General features: G+C 38.6%; 1 protein-coding gene across 1 annotated transcript in view; it reads right to left on the bottom strand.

The window, feature by feature from the left end:
- Positions 1-387: 387 nt before the first annotated feature.
- The window catches only part of ENPP1 (ectonucleotide pyrophosphatase/phosphodiesterase 1), an 81,647-nt gene continuing 60,686 nt past the window's right edge, over positions 388-21,348 (bottom strand). Inside the window, exons 17-25 of the mRNA XM_075267973.1 lie at positions 19,850-19,937; positions 19,594-19,766; positions 18,353-18,398; positions 15,931-16,082; positions 13,639-13,771; positions 10,488-10,565; positions 5,859-5,991; positions 4,847-5,003; positions 388-546 (exon numbers count right to left, since the gene is read on the bottom strand). Coding sequence (XP_075124074.1) covers positions 388-546; positions 4,847-5,003; positions 5,859-5,991; positions 10,488-10,565; positions 13,639-13,771; positions 15,931-16,082; positions 18,353-18,398; positions 19,594-19,766; positions 19,850-19,937 — 1,119 coding nt within the window. The remainder of the gene's footprint in view (positions 547-4,846; positions 5,004-5,858; positions 5,992-10,487; positions 10,566-13,638; positions 13,772-15,930; positions 16,083-18,352; positions 18,399-19,593; positions 19,767-19,849; positions 19,938-21,348) is intronic.

The raw sequence follows: 21,348 nt of genomic DNA, 5'->3' as shown, positions 1-21,348 counted from the left end.
TGTGTCTGAGTGAGATAAAGCAGATTCTACTTTCTGTGTGTAATGTATCAGAGACATTAAGCTATCTAGTCTCTATCCACCAGTTTTCAGGACTAAACGTTAAAGCTGGAGCATGTAGAGAAAAACAAACTGCTAAATATTAGAAATATGTTATATAATGGCCAGAAAGAATGTTATTTCTCGTGTACTGTACACCCACCAGACACTGTACTACAGATTTCTACAAAGTTGGTTGAACATTTAGGTATGCTTTGATGTAGGACAGATAACAGATTCATTAGACCCAATGCCTTCTGTGAAGAGCCATAATAAAATGTGGTTTAGGAATATAGATACTTAATGTTTCTCATAAAAAAAAAAAAAAAAAACACTCTAAGCTTAAGCTTATCATAAATTACTAGGAAGAAATGTTTTGAGCTGTAACAATTCAGATACTGAGAAATCTGTATTATGAAAGAAACTAAGAGCAGTAAGAAGTTCAATGTCCTTCACACGGGCGACATGCAACTGGAAAAGTTCTTCAATCCAAGTTAATTCTTTATGTTCCTGTAATTGCAAAAATAAAAATAAATAAATTAAAATAAGTAATAGCCTTTTGCTGTTCCAAGGAAATAACACGTCTAATGGGTTTCTTAAGAGCGTGATATACAGGTACGAGTACTTTAGTATGACAAATAAAAAGACAAAATTTCCCTCTTAATGAGAAGCTGAGAAACAATTGTGCCATTATTTCCATGTCTAATTGATTCCATCCTAATGACCTAGCCAGTTCTCTCACTGAATGGAAACCAGGAGTACATCAAACCATTCCATTAATTAAAGGGGTTTCCCATAATCCTATCCATGTGTAAGTTTGTAGACCGTTTTTATAAATATGAATAATTAAAAATTTTGCAGAGTTTTTAAGATGTTCTCTAACCATGTTAGTGGTGACTGTTTTTTGTGTTATCAATTGCCACTGGATACAACCATAAGTGCAGGAACAACCATGAATTTTCTGTTCTGAAACCCAATCACATTTTACTCATTATGGCTGGGTCATCTTATTGTGCATGCACTGCCCTTCCGGATTCCAAGTAAGGAATAACAGAATAGAAAGTTTCTATATAGGAAGTTTGTAGAAAGTATTCTACCTGTATATTCATTGATATAACATACTGCCAAATCAGAGGTATTCTAGGATAGGTCTTCTAACATGGTGAGGCTGCCCCCAGGTGTTGGCAACACATATTTCGGTGGGCCTAGACCCTAATACAATTATAAATCCAGCAAATATCACCTAGAACTGAAGCTTCCTATAGACTATATATCCTAGGTCAGGTTGGAGGGTGGGCACCTAAAATAATTTTATCTGGTAGGCCCAAGGAACCTTAGTCTGACATTGGTGCAACCATAAACAGGTCCTCTTAGTGTATGACAATATCTGGTTTATGGGTTCAGGAGAAAACTAAGCTGGAGTAATTTCTAAAAATATTTGCATGGCCCAAATTCTGGTTGGTGTGTCCCCTTTTTAACTGACTGAATAGCCCAGTTCACTATTCATCTATGCCTAGTACACACTGTTAGACTTTAGTTACATGAATGCTTCAGAGAAATGAAAGTTGATAGTGAGAATAGATGGAATAGGATAATAAGAAAAAAGACAAATAATGATCAGACAAAGGGAAGACCATTATAGTATGGACACATGTTGAAGCACCTGAGATAGCAAATGAAAGAGTCTAAGAATTTTTTTTTTCTGTGCAATATCTGTGAACTGCTATATAATTCCAAGACTTCACAGCTGGGTAGTCAGTATTTAACTCTGCAAGGATGTACCTGTATGTTTTCATAGAGTTAGCAATAAGATGAATTATGCAACTGCAGGACCAGGTAGCTGGCAGTTAGTGGCAATCCTGCCTTCGTATTTGCTGTATACACAGCTCAATATGCGCCTTGTGTACAGCTATAGGATCCACTATGATCCTCTGGGGAAGGGGCAAGTACTGTAATAGCTGCTGGGTTAGTTCTGCATTGCGAACTAGGAATTTGTATTCCTCCTGTAACTAGGACTAATGTATCCCACAGTTTACAAGGCAAATCAGAAAAAAAAAAAAACATAAAAAAATGTCCCCACAAGTCTGTTATGACTTTAGGGGGACACAATATGTAAAAGAAAAAATTTAGACCAAAAAATTATTATTATTATTATTATTATTATTATTCTAAACCACTCAATCGCAGGCTCTAGGCAGATCTCCAGCAACACAAAAACTACGTGTCGCCTACATAAAATGTTCTGTAATAAAGAAAACTAGTTAAAAAAAATAAGTTTGTTAGTTTGTATTTAAAAAAAAACACAAAGAAATGAAAATAAGTCACGTTTTTCACCCTTTTTTAACATTTATCTGGATATAAAAGACAAAATAAAAATTATATAAAAATAATGCTTTATGCATTTGATCTCAGTAACAGTTGTAATGAAAAGTTTGAATATGTGCAGGGTCTTGAAGGGCATTCTGTTCTATGATTGTATAAGCCTTTGACCATGATGCCCTATCAGTTTTTCTACTGCTAATGTCCCCAATTACATTTTGCATTTTACTTTGAAGCTCTGGGCGTGTACAATAAGAAGCACTACCCTCCACCTCTATCCATTATAACTAGTTTTGTTTGCTTAAATGCAAATTTTCCAGGAGTAACTGTACAAGAACAGACAAGTAGCAGAGAAAAACTCAAAAGACCATAACATAGAAGATCTAGGAACACTGAACTGCAAATATAGAACAGATACCCACTACATTCTATCATCTACCGACCAGGTATAACCCAGGAAAAGAGCAATTTATGAGCACCATTAGTAAAGCTGCTTCCTGTTTGAGAATATTACTCCATCTGTAACCACACAAGCAGCCTGAAGTACATACAAGTACACAGAAGACTTTCATACATTATAAGCTGTGAGATGCTGCATAGATGTCAGTCCTAGTAGCTTGCAGGCATGTATGGAGGCTGAGAGTGGAAGCAGCTCCTCCTATCTGCATTCACCATGTAAAGAGAACCCCTCCACCCTCCCCTCACTTCACTGACTTTCTGTCTTGCTAATCTAATTTTGTATAGTATACATACATCCCTAGTAACCAAAGGAACCAACCAATTATAAATTAGCTAGAAAAGAGACATCTAGTGGCCGGATCTTTAGATAGTTTTTTGGGGTAAATACACAGCAACATTTTTAATTACATGTTGGTTCAGAATCACATTCTCTATGAAATGAGCTTAAGTTGTCTGAAAAATTAATAACCAGTTAAATTAAGCAAAAAAAAAAAAAAGTCAATAATCCAAACAAAAAGTTATAGCCTTTAAAACACTATGTGCCAGAGGGAAAAAAAAAGCAGAAAAAAAAAAAAAAAAAAAAACAGGGAAAATGTCCCAGTTATGAAGTGCTTAAAAAGCACTCTAATGAAATACAATATATGTAAATTCACACACTGTGCAATATCTTTACCATAGAAATGATAAAAAGACACTGACAAGCAGAAAATATGTTACCATTATGAATCAATGTTTGGGCTTTCACAATATATTTTTTTTTTTTATCAAGTTATGCTGTTGTATTCCACCAAGAGAGGGTGCCAATTGCACACAAATACATATCTTAAAGGGATTCTATCATTGGCCATAGGGATTTTTAACTAAGCATATCTTTGCATAGCCTTTAGGAAGGCTATTCCAGGCATACCTTTTATTCATTGAACAGTGCGTTTTTGAATTGGCCTGATTTTACTAATATGCTAATTAAAAACAAAAAATAAATGGTCAATCAAGTGCAGTACTAAATTGTTTAAATGGCAAGGGTATAGAAACTAAATGAATAAAACTTAACTTTTTATAGTTTAAAATAAAACCCCACATGTCCAGGATAAAACTACGGTAGTGTTATTAGCCACAGTTCAGATATGATGCAACGAGGGCTCTCTTATTATATGCGATTACTCCCTAAATCTGAAGATTGCTATAAAACATACCAGAAAGACACCACCCTACATTTATGAATAGTGTGAAAGCCTATTCAAAAAAATGTCTCCTCATATCACATTTATTCCCACCTGTATGGTTAGTGGTTTAAAAACTGTGGTGTTAGATAGTTGTAATATGGAGACATAGGTCAGCGGTGCGTATTGGTGCAGCGTATCAGAAGACAGATAATTGATAGTGGGTCAGCAGCGAAAAAATACTAGTGTGTCGGCAAATGCACAGTGATCCCAACACAATGCCCCCTGCACCCTCCACTATAACTTCTAGGAGTCAATGATAAAGGCTACAATGACTATCTTATTAATAGACACATTGTATATTACATGTATAAAAGGGGTGAGATGTGTATTGTCTCTAGGATATAGGCACACACCGCTAAGGTGAGGGATATTAAAGCTATCCTCACCCCTGCTGTGCTAAAGCGGAGGTCCAACTAGCCCTCTGCAGATGTATGATCAAGTGTCTGGCTAATTAAAAAAAACTAGTCCTCCCGCTGAGACAACCACCCTGAAATGTCAGTTTCTCAACGCATTTCACTGTACCTAAAAACCAAGACTCAGTTCATCAGGAGAATGGTATAGTCAGATTAGACCCCAAGTCAAACGATTGTACGGTAAGAACCGCAGTTCCTGACACCCTGATGGTGCTGGTAATTACGATATCTGCTGCAGATCTGCCACGGTTCTTACCCCCTTGATACATGAAATATACAAATGTGTCTATTAATAATAAGGCAGTTATTGTAGCCAAACAAAGTAAGCATAGCACAACCCAACCTGGATTATTCTAGGGACTGGGACGGAAAATCTCTGGTCTACACAATACTCACAGCACAGCTTTCACTATAGTCTTCTCTGTGGGGTAAAATGAAAGATATCACCTCCATAGGGGTAGAACACTGCTCAGGAGTCTCAGAGAAATTCTTGCAGCTTGTTAAGAGTATATAGTAGTGCGTCGGAATGTAGACCTCTGAATTCTGTCTCATCCTGCAATGAAGGATACGGTATTTATGATCGAATCATTTAAGATTAAATAGCAAGTATGAAGAAGTATAGCCCAATAACAATATGTAGAGATGTCCAGGCATTTAGATACCATAAAATGCAACCACAGAATTATTTAGACTTGTTTTCTCTTTATGCCATTTATATTTCATTAAAAAGTAAACAATCCTGGCTTATCACCTTTGTTTAAAATGAAAAAATAAAAAAATAAACTGAAACACTATCAAATACCATGAAAAAGACTGAATAAAATTTTCATAACCTCATATACCACTTATGAAGAAAATTGACATTTTTTGAAGAAGCAGGAAGACAAGACGTGCATCAGCAAAAGGAATAAGGTGGATATATATGGACAAGGTAAGTGGCAGGGCACTAGGGTAAGTATGCTGAGCTGACAGTTCAGCATACTTACCCTGTAATTTAGTCTGACCCAATTTTGGAGTTTTGCATGAAATTATATCATTTTTGGCTTTTTTTTCCCCATACACACAAAAGGAAATAAATATGTGAATAACAAAATATGTGTAATTGCAATAATTTTCTGGGAGAAACATTTCATTTTCTGGAAACATTTCAGAGGTGCCACCAGTTCCGGTCATAAAATAGACAAAGGTCACATTTTTTTTTAACATGCACATGTATTTATATAGGCCTTATGAAAGAAAAGCAAAAATTTGATGTGAAGGTTTGCTTAACCAGTCTTCCATGCCATCAAAGTCTCGGCAGGTGATATATGGTGGCTGCGGGAGATCCATTTAAAGCAATTTATACTTTGCTTCAGTGACAATAAAAAACTGATTAAGTTAACATTTAACAGAGTAACCTTTTACTTACTGTTTAATTTGCTCAAAGGTGTCAGATCGGCCATCAAAATCATAGTCAAATATTGGACCAATAATAACATTGATGCCATTTTTCTCCTTTGCATATTTTGCCAATAACATGTCATGAAAATATTTCCAGACCGCTAAAATGGCAAACAAAACAATTGCAATTAATATTACAGTATTTTTTTTTTTAAAAAAGACTTTTATACAATATAAGGTATAGTGCAAGAGTAGGCAACCTTTTTTTTTACTGGAATCCAATTTAAATAAATAAATGAAGGCTGAGATACTCTGTGTGCCGTAAGAGGTTAACCCCTACATAAAAGTGATGCACACTGATGAACAAAAAGGTAACAATGATTTGAACTTTTGACTTTCAGGCTCACATCTTTCATATCTCACCATCCACTATAACTTTGAACTTGAAACTACCATCAATCACTTTATAGACAATTATCTTGGCTAGGTCATACCTACATTTGACTTGCAACTATTTAGCATATAATTAGTTATGCAGATTATTGTCATGTAACTACATTTCTACTGTTTTGCTCCTGGTGGTGGAAAAATCTTTTTTTTCTAGTGTATTACAAATTACAACCTGCTCTCAGATTCCCTAATAGCTCAGTGTGTTATTAGGTTGACTCCCAAGCGAAAGGTCACGGATTCAAATTGAGGATCAGCCATGAAGAAGACTTCCCAAGAAAAGTGAAACCGTATCATCTAGCTCAGGGGTAGGGAACGTACTGCTCTCCAGCTGTTGCAAAACTACAACTCCCAGCATGCATACTGGCTCTGCTGTTCTGGGAACTCCCATGGAAGTGAATGGAGGATGCTGGGAGTTGTAGTTTCACAGCAGCTGGAGAGCCAAAGATTCCCTACCCCTGATCTAGCTCATTGATAGTGGTCTATTGGCCAAGAAAATAGCCAAACTGCTTCATGAAATGAAGTCCGTCCATCCATTCAAAAGTCAAGAAGTGGATGTTGAGGCAAAATATCAGCATCAACAAGTTGGCTCATCACAATGTCTATCAGTTCTGGTGCGACAAACATGGCAGTGGAGGTGGCTTGTATGCTTTGTAATAGTGAGATCACAGACATCCATGTAAGCACCATGCAATGCATGTTACACAAGTCAGGAATGGTTACTCAAAAAAAGGTGAAGAAACTTCAACTTCAATATCATCATAAGAAGCATCAGCTCGAGTTTGCAAAAAGTATGAAAAGTGGACAGTAGAAGATTGGAAATGGGTGATTTGGAGCGATCACATGAAAATCAATAGACTGGATGGGTGCAAATGGGTGTGGAAGAATATTGGCTAATGGATTGAGAAATTGAAGCATATGTGAAATTTGGTGCAGGAAGCCTGATGGTATGGGTTCATATGACAGCCAAAGGTGTTTGATAGTTCACCAGAATCAACAGTGGCCTCAAAGCTGAGCTATATGAGAATATCCTATAAGACACTTTGTACACTTAAGTGCTATGAGTATGAAAAGAGCAACAGTGTTACAGTAGGACAAGGACCCAATCGAACACTTATGGGTCAAGTTGAAGAAAAAGCTGTATTCGTAGCCAAGTGAGTCGACCAGTATGTTTTTAGGAGCAAAACATTAACAATGCAGTTATATGTCAAGAATCTGTATAACTAAACATATGCTAAATAGTTGCAAGCCAAATGTATGAAATAGCCAAGATTATTGTTTGTAAAACAATGGTTAGTCTCTTGTTCAAAGCTGTAGAGGATGATGAGATATGGAGTCTGAACGTCAATGTAAGGATTGGAGTCAGGGTCAGGCAGTGCAAAGTGACACAGCTGGAAAGCAACACTGTGCAACTAATGACAAAAGGGGTCACAGGCCCTGCAGCTATAACTATGCTGTAATATCTGAGATGAGGCAGACCAATGCACTTCCTAATTGAAGTGCGCCTACCACGACTCCTTACGCTTCTATCCCGGCAGCTAGGATAAGGGGAGAGGAGGCCCTGAAAATCCTAGGGACTGGAGTCACGGGGTCACACCTAAACAGAAAGCACAGTGTAAATGCAATGCAAAACAAAAGACTAAACAGCATGGAACCAGGGAGGACCACAAGTCCCAGCAAGACACAGAAGAGAAGGCGAGGTCAGACGAGCAAGAGGTCGAGCCAGGAGATATAATAAAGGTACCGAATCAAAAGACAAGGGATAGTCAAAAATACAAGCCGGGTATAAAAACCAAGAAACATATAGAATACAAACAGACAGGGAATCAGACTGAGCAGGGGGACCAGGAAACACAAAGTGAATGGCTGCCAAGGATCCATGCCTGGGTGGGGTTTAAATAGCAGCAGAGAACACACCTGATGGCTAATGGCATGGAGACTGAGAGCAAGGAAAAGATTAACCCTTAATGACCTAAGCACACCCAATAGAACTCCTAACACGTCTCCCAGGGAGACGCCGCGCAGCAAGGAGACCACGGCGACTCCGTATCCTGACAGTCAATTTTCAAACCATTTTTACAGTTTTGCTAGTTAAAGTGGTTGTGCCATCCTATCTATACTGCTAGTTTATGTGGATTTAAGACTTTTCCTAAATACATTGCTTTATTAAAACTGCTTTGTTTGGCCGCTATCTTAATTTATTCCCTTCATTGTTGACACTGCGTTTCTATGGCCACTGGGCTTATCTGCTCATTTCCCAAGTGATGTAGCTGCCTGCCCTCAGGGGAGAGGGAGGGGCTGACAAGCAAACGGAGCTCCTCAGATGGGGGAGGGGGGAGATGAGAGCTCCGGGATTACTGTGCTGTCTATCTTCAGCTTTTCTAATTATCAGCCGGTTTAATTGAATTTGGCTGATAAGGGCTGAGCTAAGGAGTCCATTACCTCTGTAATGTAATGCAAGCTGACTCAAATCCAGCTCTGCTACATCAGTTTCCACATCAGTTTTATACTGTGGTAATGAATTTACAACCAATCCCTCATTACTGACTGCAAACATAGCAGATAGCAGAGCAAGTGAAACCCCACCCACCAATGTGCCAAGAAATCCAGGAAGTGGAGAGAGCACAGAGCCTGCAGGCGGCAGAACAAGAGATATGGGAGTACCCCTTTAATGTAACGGGACTTGTAACTATAATACAGAGTATAGATTACGTCACTATTATAACTGTGTGAATCTGGCCAAATATGTGCATTGGATGCTCTAACAGAAGCTTCCATTGCAAGTAAAAAAAACCTGACATAATATTGCAACATACTGCATTATTTTGTGCATAGCATACCAGGTCCCTTATATACAGTATGATGCCTGATTTTTGCCCGCTATACACAGTATGATGCCTATTGTTACCCCAAGTGATTCTTTTGTATTTCCCACCTCTGTGCCGTGTTCTATATAACTAATTAATGTTCTGTCCTCATTCTGTCAACCTCTGGCACCTGCAAGCATTGATCGTGTTCATAACTTGGCATCGGATAAAGGACTATGTGACTGTACATATCACTCAGCTTCCTCCACCACATCTGCAATGTTATGCAGAGCACAGTGTATTACTATATTTAGGACATTGAGTGACATGTACAGTCACATGGTCCTCCTCCTGTCAGCATAAAAGGGACAGGATCAATATCTGCAGGTGCCATATATTGTCAGAATGGGTGCTTTATAACGCACCAGGTCCAGAGGGGGAAGCTGCGTGCCAGAGAGTAATGGATTGCATGCCACTCTCTGTACACGTGTTGGGCGTTTCCTTGCATCATAGGTGTTAGTTTAAATCTGACTGGCGAATATATATATTCCAAAAATACACTGATCGATTAACTGGCTTCATACTATATGAAATATAAAATTAAGAAAATTAGTTGAATATCCTGAATGACAAATCTACATACACTTTTTTTTTCTCATAGGAACTGTAATATTATATTGTCATACAGATTTGTATGGAAATGTAACAAGATAAGAAAAGATAATCCTTTAATAGTCCCAGCATGGCTTCTATAGAGGCTTGCAAACCTATTGTACCACTGTATGCTTCTGTTTTCATATATAGGCAAAGTCTAATGGACTCCATATGTACAGAGAAATGGCGGCTAGCACAGCGGAGAAAATAAAGCATAAGCATTCTTCCTGTACTGCTAGAAGCCAGATGGCACACAATTTTTTGTGCTGTTTTAGTCATCAGTACAACAGAAGTACAGCAGAAATATGCTGCTCTGTAATATACTTCCCCTAGATTTTGCTGACAGATCTACTTTATGTTAGGCTACATGCCGAATTAATTTTCCAAGTTTAACAAGTGACTGCTGCAGATGAGAGATTACATTGAGGTGTAGTTGTCACACAATAATTAAAACAGAAAAATCTCATTGCAAGTTTTTGTGCAGCCGGTGATAATTTATAACAAATCTTATTGATCTCATTTACATTAAGAAGAGATTAATTATTCACTCCAAAGCTTGTATCAGTTTATAGTACGAGTGCTGCTGCACAAAGCAAAGATCCACAAGACTTGGCCCTTAGTTAATAACTACTCTAGGCCACAACCCTGAAAAACAATGATAATATGAGCAATGACACAGAACATGCAAAAATATAAAGAAGAGATAAATGTGTATATCAAACACACCAGTACTAAGGAACAAAGCTAACCTTTAAATGCAGGATACATTGGAACCATATTGCTGGTTGTAAGTCCTGAATAACCATCATCAGAAGATCTTCTGAGGCCTAAAATAAGAACCAAATCATAATAGTATCAATAATATAAAACATGTCTGCCTGTCAATAATGATTTGTGTTTTTATAAAAGACTTGTCAAAAAGTTGAATTTGATCATAGTTATTATGCTTCTGGTATATTTCAGAAAGATGGTATTTTTATGGCAATATATGCCATGTTACCAACCAGGGTGAAAATGGCTCACCATTCTAGGGGGGCCGAGGCTTGGACAATAAAAGACCCATAAATATAACAGGGTACAAAAGGTCTAACAAATGACAACCCGAATTGGAGCCAATCATATACCACTAGGTTTTATTTATGAGCATCTTCACAATTAACTTTCATCTCTGTATAGATGGCCTCAGAATCATTTTCTTTGATGAACTTAAAGAACTCCAATCTGACTGTGTACAATACACAAGCACTCATGCAACTTTGTGAATGGAAAAATATAAAGGTTACGGTTTTTGGAAGGCAGACAAAAAAAAAAATGACTACACCAAAAAAATACTTAAAATATAACTTAATTTCATCTCAATAAAAATGACACTGATATGCCTAATATATTAAAAAGAAATATCACTGAAGGGAGTGGCGTTGAAACAACTTTTACACAAGATAAACCAAAAAAATAACGTCTATCAGTGGAAAAATATTCTCTCTCTCTCTCTCTATCTATCTATCTATATATGTCACGTGTGTAAAACGATATCTGGGGCAATATATTGTGTATAGTGCCACGATGATGGAGCGAATCATATGATCAGCCCCATAAAGTACATATCGCATACCCAGATGGAGGATATTGTTCAGTTCAATATCCACTACATACGCAGAGTGTTTAGCAGCAAATATATGTCCATCCCTCTAAATGTCAAAGCAGTCATATAGATAGTGAAACTTCACCACCGGGCTGCTCAAGGGGAAGGGGAATTTTCTATAATGAAATTTCTTAAACTATATCATAATTCATAGGAAACGAGATATTAGTGTTGCTCGATTATTCCAATGAGGCAGCCAACTAAGATGTCTAGAGATTAAGTGTTCCTCCACAAATGTAGTGCATACATGCACCCCCGTTGGAAATGACAGTTCAGGGGAGGAAAGAGCTGCATTTGTCAACAAACCTAACCTCAATACATTTCTCCCAGTATAAATAATAATGGGATCATCAGGCGGTATAAAAATGAAAAGAACAAAAAAAGAAAGATTTGCAGTAAGAACTGCATTTCCCGCGACCCTAATGGTGGGTCACGTTACTCTGTTGAAACCTGCCAATATATTTAGACCCTATGCTCCACCCTCTTTGTGATGACATCGGGGGGGGAGCAGCTAATCGCCTCACACCAGGGTTCCGCCCCACATCATACGAAACTGTAGACAGGGGTTGGGTGGGACGTGATCAGCGTCCCTGGTTGCATGGCAACCTCTAGCAGTGCCTAAAAGTTGGAGGCTATCCTCTTTAATAGCGACCTGGCAGCACAAGCTGACTTGAGAAGAACGCTTATTTTTACAGTGTCATGCTGCGATCTCTGCCCCTCACTGGAAACAATGTCTGGTATCCATCCCCAAATACTCAGTATAAACTTACTCTAAGAGTAAAGTTAAAGGGGTTTGCCACTTTATAGCCAACAGTATGTAATGTGTAGCACAAAGATAAATAATAAACTTACTCATAGGCATTCACTTTCATTTCTACTTCTGTCTCTCTATTTTTAAGCGACATGTGAAGGGGATGGTCGTGTGATGTTTCTTGAGCATGCGCAGAAGGAGTAAAAAAATAGTTTATAATTTTTTTCACTCCTACTGCACATGCTCAAGAAACATCATGTGACCATCCCCTTCACATGTCATTGGACAAAATCCAATCCATGGAAAGGAAGGGAGGAATATATCTTCTGGTCCAGCCTATTTCACTTGATAAAAGGCTGTTCTAAGCCCGAAACGCGTAGTGTTTATGTTCTGCTAAATAAAGCCAACTTGATCTATACTGTGGTGGAAGCGCAATTCCTGAAATTTTGGTCTCCCAGCGGGTCCATGTCTGGTCCTCTCCTCTATTGCTAGTCTACACCTCGGGGTGTTCTGGAATTTTTGCAGCTCAATCTCCCCACACAGAGAGGAACCCTCTGGTGATTGGTTACAACGCCTTCTAAGGGTTGTGTATTCACAACCTTATCAGGTGAGACCCTGTCTTATATAAATTTCATCACTGAGTTTCCATATTACTGCACTATGGGCCGCTCGGTGTTGTTCTTTGTTTTCTTTTGAGTTTTATTTGTGGAAAGGAGCGCTGTGGTGCGCCTCAGCTCCAGTACTGGAAGGCAGGCCAGGAGTTTCACTTTCAGTTTGTTGATGCCCCGCCCACACAGGACGGCTGAGATTATACTGCGAAATCTCATTTTAGTGGGAAACAGGTAAGATAAAAATCATTTCTACAGCACATTTGTCCTATAACCATCTTTCTGAGTTGCTGGGGGCACTGTGATTTTTTCAACTTAATGGTGGCCAACCCCTTTAAGAGAGGACATAACTATAGATGCACACACACTGGTTAAATTATTATTTTGTACACTTTGAAAAGGGGAAAGAAGAGAACAGTGTTGTCATAGAGAGAGTACAGTTAGGGTTTGTACACACAGTTTTTTTGCAGGCGGATTTTGAATCCACGTTCTGCTAGCGGTAAAAAGAAGCGCCCTGCCCCTTCTTTCTGTGTATACGCCGCTGAGACAGCAGCTGCGTCCGCGGCGCGAGACTCACTCTCAATTAGGGCCATTCATTCCGGGCCTAATCAAGAGCGGGATGTCACGACGGGATGCTGATGCATCGCATCGGCATCTTGTCACGGCTAGCCGCACGGAGAGTTCACACAGCAGAAAAGCCGTGTAAACATACCCTTACTGCAACAGGCTTGTAACTTGAAACACTGAACCAGAAATAAATAAAAATTCCAAGTCTTTTTCCTGTACAATAACACTTAATATAAATGTTATCTTTTAAAGGTGACTACCTGCATAATGTACAATTAATTATTTATTATTATTATAGTAGTAATAGTAGTATTACTACATGGTATACTTACTTGGAGGGAAGAGAAACCCAAATTTTAGAGACTGATGGACACGATAATATTGACAACTTTGACTTTTTCCTTGTGGGACTCGAATATCCACAAACAAACAAGAATCATTTTCCACGATGGCTGGCACAATTTCCTAAAAACCATTAGACCACAAATAAATAAACTAATTATTGTGATGTAGAGTAATTGTAAGACACAAGTGTGCACCAGGAGGAAGGACTTACTTTCCCATTCATGAAAGGGCCGATTGTTTATTTTGAAACCTTGAAATTCTGAAACTAACATTTCTGTTGTGCCAGAAAAGACATTAGCAAAGCCTGGAGCTTTAATGAGTTTAGCATGTCTTCCCCAGAAAAATATTCTGTGCCAACATGAAACCATACGCTCCCATCAACTAGATTATCAGAAAACACATGTGCTTCACATGCCACAGATTATGTCATGTGTGACCCATTGACGTACATGTAAATTTGAACAGTTGTTCTACATAACCCTTTAACCCTTAAGCACACTCTTTACAGATCTGCATGCTACATCAATAAAATTCTACATGGCACGTTTTTTTTATTGTAAGCAAAGAGGAAAAAGAAAGTACTTGAAAACCCGAACAAATGCAAAGCTGCCCACATGGAGATGCATATAGGGGTGGTTTCATTGTCCACATTGCACAAAGAATTTTAGAATGTTTGCCAGGCATCACCATGTGCACATTTTTGCATCTGTTGGAATTTTGCAGTGACATAGGTACACATTGCCATGATGCGCTATTCTGAACCAATAAGGGGGCATTCACACGGAGTAACGCGGCGCTGATTCTGTTACTCCCTGTGAATGCCCCCTAACAGTACATTTTAGAGACCTCAATGAAGGAATTCTGGTGCAAGGAGCTTGAAGTTAAGCAGCAACAACTACCAGTCAGCTGAGAAAAACTGCTATACAGAGTTATACATACCTACTAGAACAGCTCAAAAATTTTAGAATATACCCATTTCTCAACCTACTATACACACACGCAGATTTATTGTGCGGCCATGTTACTTTTCTATTAATCATTGAGAACTATACTGGTTAGAGATGGGCAAACCTCTGAATATTAGTTAAATTTTGACCCTAGGGCTGCCATAAACAAATGCTGTACTTTTAACTGTATCGATGTCTGTAAAACACCAATACAGTTAAAGGGGCTCTATCACTGGGAAAAGTCATTTTCAACTAATCACATAGGCTTGCATAGGCTTTAGAAAGTCTATTTCACACCTACCTTTAGTATGTAGATTGCCTCAGTGGTGTCTGAATAAGTCTGTTTTTATTCATATGCTAATGAGCTTCCAGCCAGCTCAGGAAGTTCCCAGCAGCCTCCTCTCTCTCCTATTATCTCCTATGTGTGTGAGGCAAACAGGAAGCTGAGTCATCATCAGCAGCAGCAGCCTCCCATAGGAAACAACTGGAGAGGAGTGCATGATGTATCATGCACCAGACTAATTAGCATATGAATAAAAACGGACTTATTCAGAAACCACTAAGGCAATCTACATACTATAGGTAGGTGTGGAATAGACTTTCTAAAGGCTATGCAAAGGTGTGATTAGATAAAATGACTTTTCCTAGTGATAGCGCCCCTTTAAAGTGCACACTACTACTCCGTCCCAGGGCGGACAGCGGCGGTAGTGTGATCGCTGCTTAACACCAAAGCTCTGTAATTGCCAGTATACTACCTTTCCCAGCAAGCTTAGTGGCCTGTTAACCTCTATGAGTGTGTAACATTATGCAGGAAAAGGGTATAGGGAAAAAAACACAGGCCTTCGTGCAAAAAAAAATAGGCAACAGTTCAATAGTTAAAGTATCGCACTCACGTTAATTCTGGAGGAGATTGAATTTGCCCGGAAGGATCCCTTTCGGCTAGGGTGATTGAAATCCAAACGTTCAAAAGTAAGATTCCAGCAAAGTCATGACTCCTTGGATAAAACGTAACGTTTATTGATTGTAGAAAACTTCATAGCTATGACTAAGAACACTGACAGTGTTCGAAACGCGTCAGCTGCTATTCCATCGATTGCATGCGTCTAGTGTGTTTCATCACACAAATAATTATGATTTTATGAATTTTTCTACAATCAATAAACGTTACGTTTTATCCAAGGAGTCATGACTTTGCTGGAATCTTACTTTTGAACATTTGAACCTCTATGAGTGCTTCTGTTTCTTTAAGGACTAGGATTAGATTTTGTTCATTCTGATAATCTGTGCAGTCAGACCTTTATAGTCAGTAAATGATAATAAAATAGTACTTACGTTTTTTCCTAGGGTGTAGGAACTCCACAATGGCATCTTTATATCATAGCTATATCCACTCACATATTTATTATGGTACAAGATGCAGTAGCTGCTATTTTGCAAAACCACTGGTCTTCCATATGGCAGGTTAAGCTTTTTAGTTTCAGATTCTGTAAAATGGGCAGATTATACATTCACAACCTTTCAACAATAACTGGTACAATCATACAATCCATAAATGAATTAATTTTAGTACAAATCCATGAAATTAAAACTACTTAAACAGGTATTTGTATCCCAGTTATTGCTGAAGTGAGGAAAAATAACAAGTGCATCTCAATAAATTGGTATATCATCAAAAAGTTATTTTTCTTTCAGTAATTCAATTGAAAAAGTGAAGCACATTATATTGAGTTATTACAAACAGAGTGAAATTTTTCATGTGTTTATTTGTGTTAATATTGATGACTATGGATTACACCCAAGGAAAACCCTAAAGTCATTATCTCAGAAAATTAGAATAATTACCCCAAAACAGATGCAAAGGATTCCTAAGTGTTTAAAAAGGTCCCTTAGACTAGTTCAGTAGGTGACACAATCATGGGGAAGACTGTTGACTCGACAGATGTCCAGAAGGCAGTCATTGACACAGTCAAGGAGGGTAATTCACAAAAGATCATCAGCTGGAGAAGCTGGCTGTTCACACAGTGCTGTATCAAAGCATATTAATGGAAAGTTGAGTAGAAGAAAAAAGTGTGGTAGAAAAAGGTGCACAAGCAACCAGGATAACCACAGCCTTGATAGGATTATTAAGAAAAGGCCATTCAAAAATTTGGAGGAGATTCACAAGGAGTGGACTGCTGCTGGAGTCAGTGCTTCAAGAGCCATCACACACAAACGTATCCAGGACATGGGCTACAAGTGTCGCATGACCAATAGACAACGCCAGAAGCATCTTACCTGAGCCAAGGAAAGAAAGAACTGGACTGTTGCTCAGTGGTCAAAGGTGTTTTCAGATGAAAGTAAATTTTGCATTTGATTTAGAAATCAAGGTCCCAGAGTCTGGAGGAAGAGCGGAGAGGCCACTGTACACAATCCAAGCTGCTTGAGCTCTAGTGTGAAGTTTCCACAATCAGTGATGGTTTGGGGAGCCATGTCATCTGCTAGTGTAGGTCCACTGTGTTTTATCAAGACCAAAGTCAGTGCAGCCGTCTACCAGGAAATTCTAGAGCACTTCATGCTTCCCTCTGCCCACAAGCTTTTTGGACATTTCATTTTCCAACAGGACTTGGCATCTGTCCACACTGACAAAAGTACCCACATCTGGTTTAATAACCACAGTATCACTGTGCTTGACTGGCCAGCAAACTCGATTGACCTTAACCCCATAGAGAATCTATGGGATATTGTCAAGAGGAAGATGAGAGACACCAGACCCGACAATGCAGACAAGCTGAAGGCTGCGATCAAAGCAACCTGGGCTTCCATAACACCTCTGCAGTGCCACAGGCTGATCCCTCCATGCCACATTGCCACATTGATGCAGTCATTCATGCAAAAGGAGCCCCCAGCAAGTATTGAGGGCATTTACTGGACAGACTTTTCATTTGACCAACATTTCTGTGTTAAATTATATTTTTACAGTTGGTCTTATATAATATTCTAATTTTCTGAGATAATGACTTCTGGGTTTTCCTGGTCTGTAAGACATAATCAACATTAACAGAAACAAAAACTTGAAAAAGTTCATTCTGTTTATAATGACTCAATATAATAAATGGCTTTCACTTTTTCAATTGAATTACTAAAAAAAAAAAAAAAAAAAAAAAACTTTGATGATATTTTAATTTATTGAGATGCACTCGGATGTAAATTCTGACCATTAGGTCAGAAGTCGGATGTCGCTGTACTATGCTGTTTCCATAACTTCTGTAGCAGTAGTAACTTTTTATATTTCCATCTACACAGTTATGTAGGTTTTTGGGGGGTTTTTGTTACACAGTACAAGCTATACTTTTTATGGTGGCCTGTTAAAAGACCTAACATTTTCATATGTTGTGGTGTCACTAGCAATCTCAAAAAAGTTTGCTCTAAGTTTTCTTTAGTGTCTCATCAGTTTCTTAATTTATGATGAGCCGCTAATTAATCTGCCAATAAAGCAGTCTAGATAGAGTAGGCACATGATAAATAATATTTTGTTAACATTCAAGTCATTAGGTATATTGTGGATCATTCAACATCGTAAGTTATAATATTATTCTATATACCACTGAATCATTGAATAGCTGTGGGCCAGATATGAATATAATGAGTTTGAAATGAAGATATGACAACTATTGCTTAGGATCCCACTACCTTCATCCATATTGAATCTTTGTAATTAAAAGGCAACCCATTATCTTAGTAATTTTTACTTTATTATACTTTTTAGAATGCTTACCTTGTTGGGGTGTAAGTGTTAACTGTTTTTTATACTCAGCTTCTGTCTGTAAGAGAAGAACTAGTATTAGGGTATCTATATACAGTATGTTAAAATAAATTAAAAATAAATTAAAAATATTTTTGCACAGAAGGCATGAATGTCGCGTGTCCAGGTCTAATGCACCAGGAAAAGGGAAAATAAGCAAATTAAATGGGATTTGCAGATTTGGACATAGATGACCTAACCTTAGAATAGGTCATCAATATCAGATCAATGGATTTTAACAGCCGATCCGAACAGCACGCTCGCATAGAAATGAATGGACGTAGCCGGCATGCGGGGGGTTAAGCGGCCGACCACCGTCAAAGCGGAAGTACCAGGTGCATCCATTCATTTCTATGGAGCGTGCTGTTCGGATCGGCTGATCCGAACAGTACTCGCTCATCTCTAATAAACCATAATGACATAAAAAATTTAATTTATTTCACATTAGACCACTGACATGATAAAACCATACAAAATCACACACACAGACAGAGATGGAGGTCTCACAAACACCAGAGCAAGTACACATATCATAGAAATATATACAGTCAGATAGCAAATTCATATATCAATAAATAGTAGTACCGCACATAGATAATTTCATACATCTCAGATGCTATGCGACAATTAATATTATAATTTATACACATATCATTAGAACTAGATAATACATAAGTAATCCTACTTTAATAATCCTAGTACTACATATCTAATAAACAGTGGCGTAACTAGGAATAGCGGGGCCTTGTGGCAAACATGGGCCCTCCCCCGAAGACCCCGATCGACGGCCCCCTGACCCCCTCCAGCATTCCTGCACGCACTATTATGCCCCATAGTGACCCCCGCACACAATACTATGCCATATTTTAGCTCCTGCACACAGTATTATGCCCCATAGTGGCCCCTGCGTACAGTATTATTTTCCATAGTGGCAGCTGCTACCACTGTAGTTACGCCACTGCTAATAATAAATAGAATGAAGGTCCTATACAGACATCCAGTAAATAGTCCTAAACTGTAGCACAGTGTTCAAGTTCTGTATAATCACTGTTTTAGTTCACCAAATAAGCAATAAGCTGCCCTGTCCCATAATAGGATATAGTAAAGCCACACTATTAACACTACTAAAAGTGTAATCACACAAAATGACTTACCCCGCTTTTGAAGACCCCCACCTCCACCCCCAGTTCTTTAACATGATCTGTTGTACTTACCAGTGAGTCACAGGAGCACCCAAAGCGGTCTACCTTGGCTCCATGGATAACAGAACACTGGAAGGGTTCAGAAAGCTCTTTTGACAATGATGGCTCATAAACTGGCCTCTTCAGAATATGGTTAAGACTTCCATGGGTTCCATTATTGGGTGCAGGTTCAATGTCTAACAAGTCTGCAATACACACCAGATGTGAATATGTATTTTTTTTTAATATTATATAATTAACAATATCAGAAAATAATTAAATGACTTACCACACATCAAGTTGTAAATTTCTATGTTCTCAAATGGTTGCACTTCTATGCCATGCTTTAAGTTAGGTCCATAACCAATGAAAAGAGCCTGCAATAAAAGTTATCATAATAAACACATGAACATTATATAACAACACTGTGTTCACAATTGCACCCCAGTGTTTGTTGTCCTGGTCTGTCGGAGGTCCAGAACAATGGACACAAAGAACGTTATTTTAGAGGTCACCAATGGTGCTCGTGGACCCCAATGACTAAAATGAAGTCAGTCGGGTGTCCGTTCTTTTAAATTGAAACCGATAGACAAAAAAGTTGGACTTGCAGCACTTTTGGCCAGCAAGTTATAGCAGTCACAGCAATGGAGTCTCCAAACAACACCCAACGCAAATGTGTAACTAGACTAACTCATATTGTTTTTTTTTTCAATTTTATTTTTTTTGAACTGTATATTTCTTTGTTCCTGAGAGCTACAAAACAAGCACTTGTTCTGGAAAATTAATCTAAACCCGTAAGAATAAATCATGATACTGCCATACAGTCTTCAGGTGTCATTATTGCTTATCGTATGTAAATAATTAGCCAATATCAGTTTTATAATACATCCTGTGAGAATGCATGTAAGAGTACGGACAATGCAAAGTCAATGCCCAACAATGTTGTAGTACACAAGGGGTTTCTCTTTAGCCCCTCCAGGTGGCCCATGCGTTATCAAGTCCCTGACACTATTCAGCATAGCGCAGAACCTGAAGGTGTAAGGAGGAAGCGGAGGCCGTGGGGAGGATTGAGGAATCTATCAGAAGGATAGTGTATTTGTTGGGTGAAGCTCATGAGATTCAAGTCACAAGGCTTATCCAGCAGTTTTGTTTGGACCAAACAGGTTTCTTCAGACCCCAGAATATAATAAACAGAGGCCTGGGGAAAGTGAATAAAAATAATAACCCGTATTATTCACCTCTCCTGGGCTATGGCACCGGTCTTTGGGCCTCCTGAATAATATCAGACACAACTGAGGCCCAATCAGAGGCTTCAGTGGTCTATGATGTTATTCAGTAGCCCTGAAGATTGGCCCTTGAGCCTTGGGAAGCGGAGGTGGCCATGAGCAGGAGTGGGGGGGGGGAATCAGGTTCCTCCAGCTCATGGCCTCCATATATAGACACGAGTGTCTATTGATCTTCACCCCAGTCTCAAGTCCTCAGACTCCTTCACTGTGATGAACTAGAGATACCTAAGACGTAGTCCGCACTTTCTAACCACAGTCAAAATTTCTCACTGAAAATGTAGTGGAAATGTTCAAAGTATAGAGTTCAAGATGGCTTGGTTCTGTTAGCAGGAACACTGGTAACATGAGACTACATATTGTACCCTATACTGCCACTGACTATCCTGTAGAATTAATGGTGCTCTTCCACAAGCCCTGGTCTAAGGAAAACTAATGTATGACCCGAATATTAAGGCACAACATAGCTAAAGGCTTGGAACTCCAAGCAACCACTAAACTCATC

Source organism: Leptodactylus fuscus, chromosome 3 (genome assembly GCF_031893055.1).
Source record: "Leptodactylus fuscus isolate aLepFus1 chromosome 3, aLepFus1.hap2, whole genome shotgun sequence".
NCBI classification, from domain to species: Eukaryota; Metazoa; Chordata; class Amphibia; order Anura; family Leptodactylidae; genus Leptodactylus; species Leptodactylus fuscus.
This window is presented reverse-complemented; position numbering and strand designations above follow the sequence as displayed.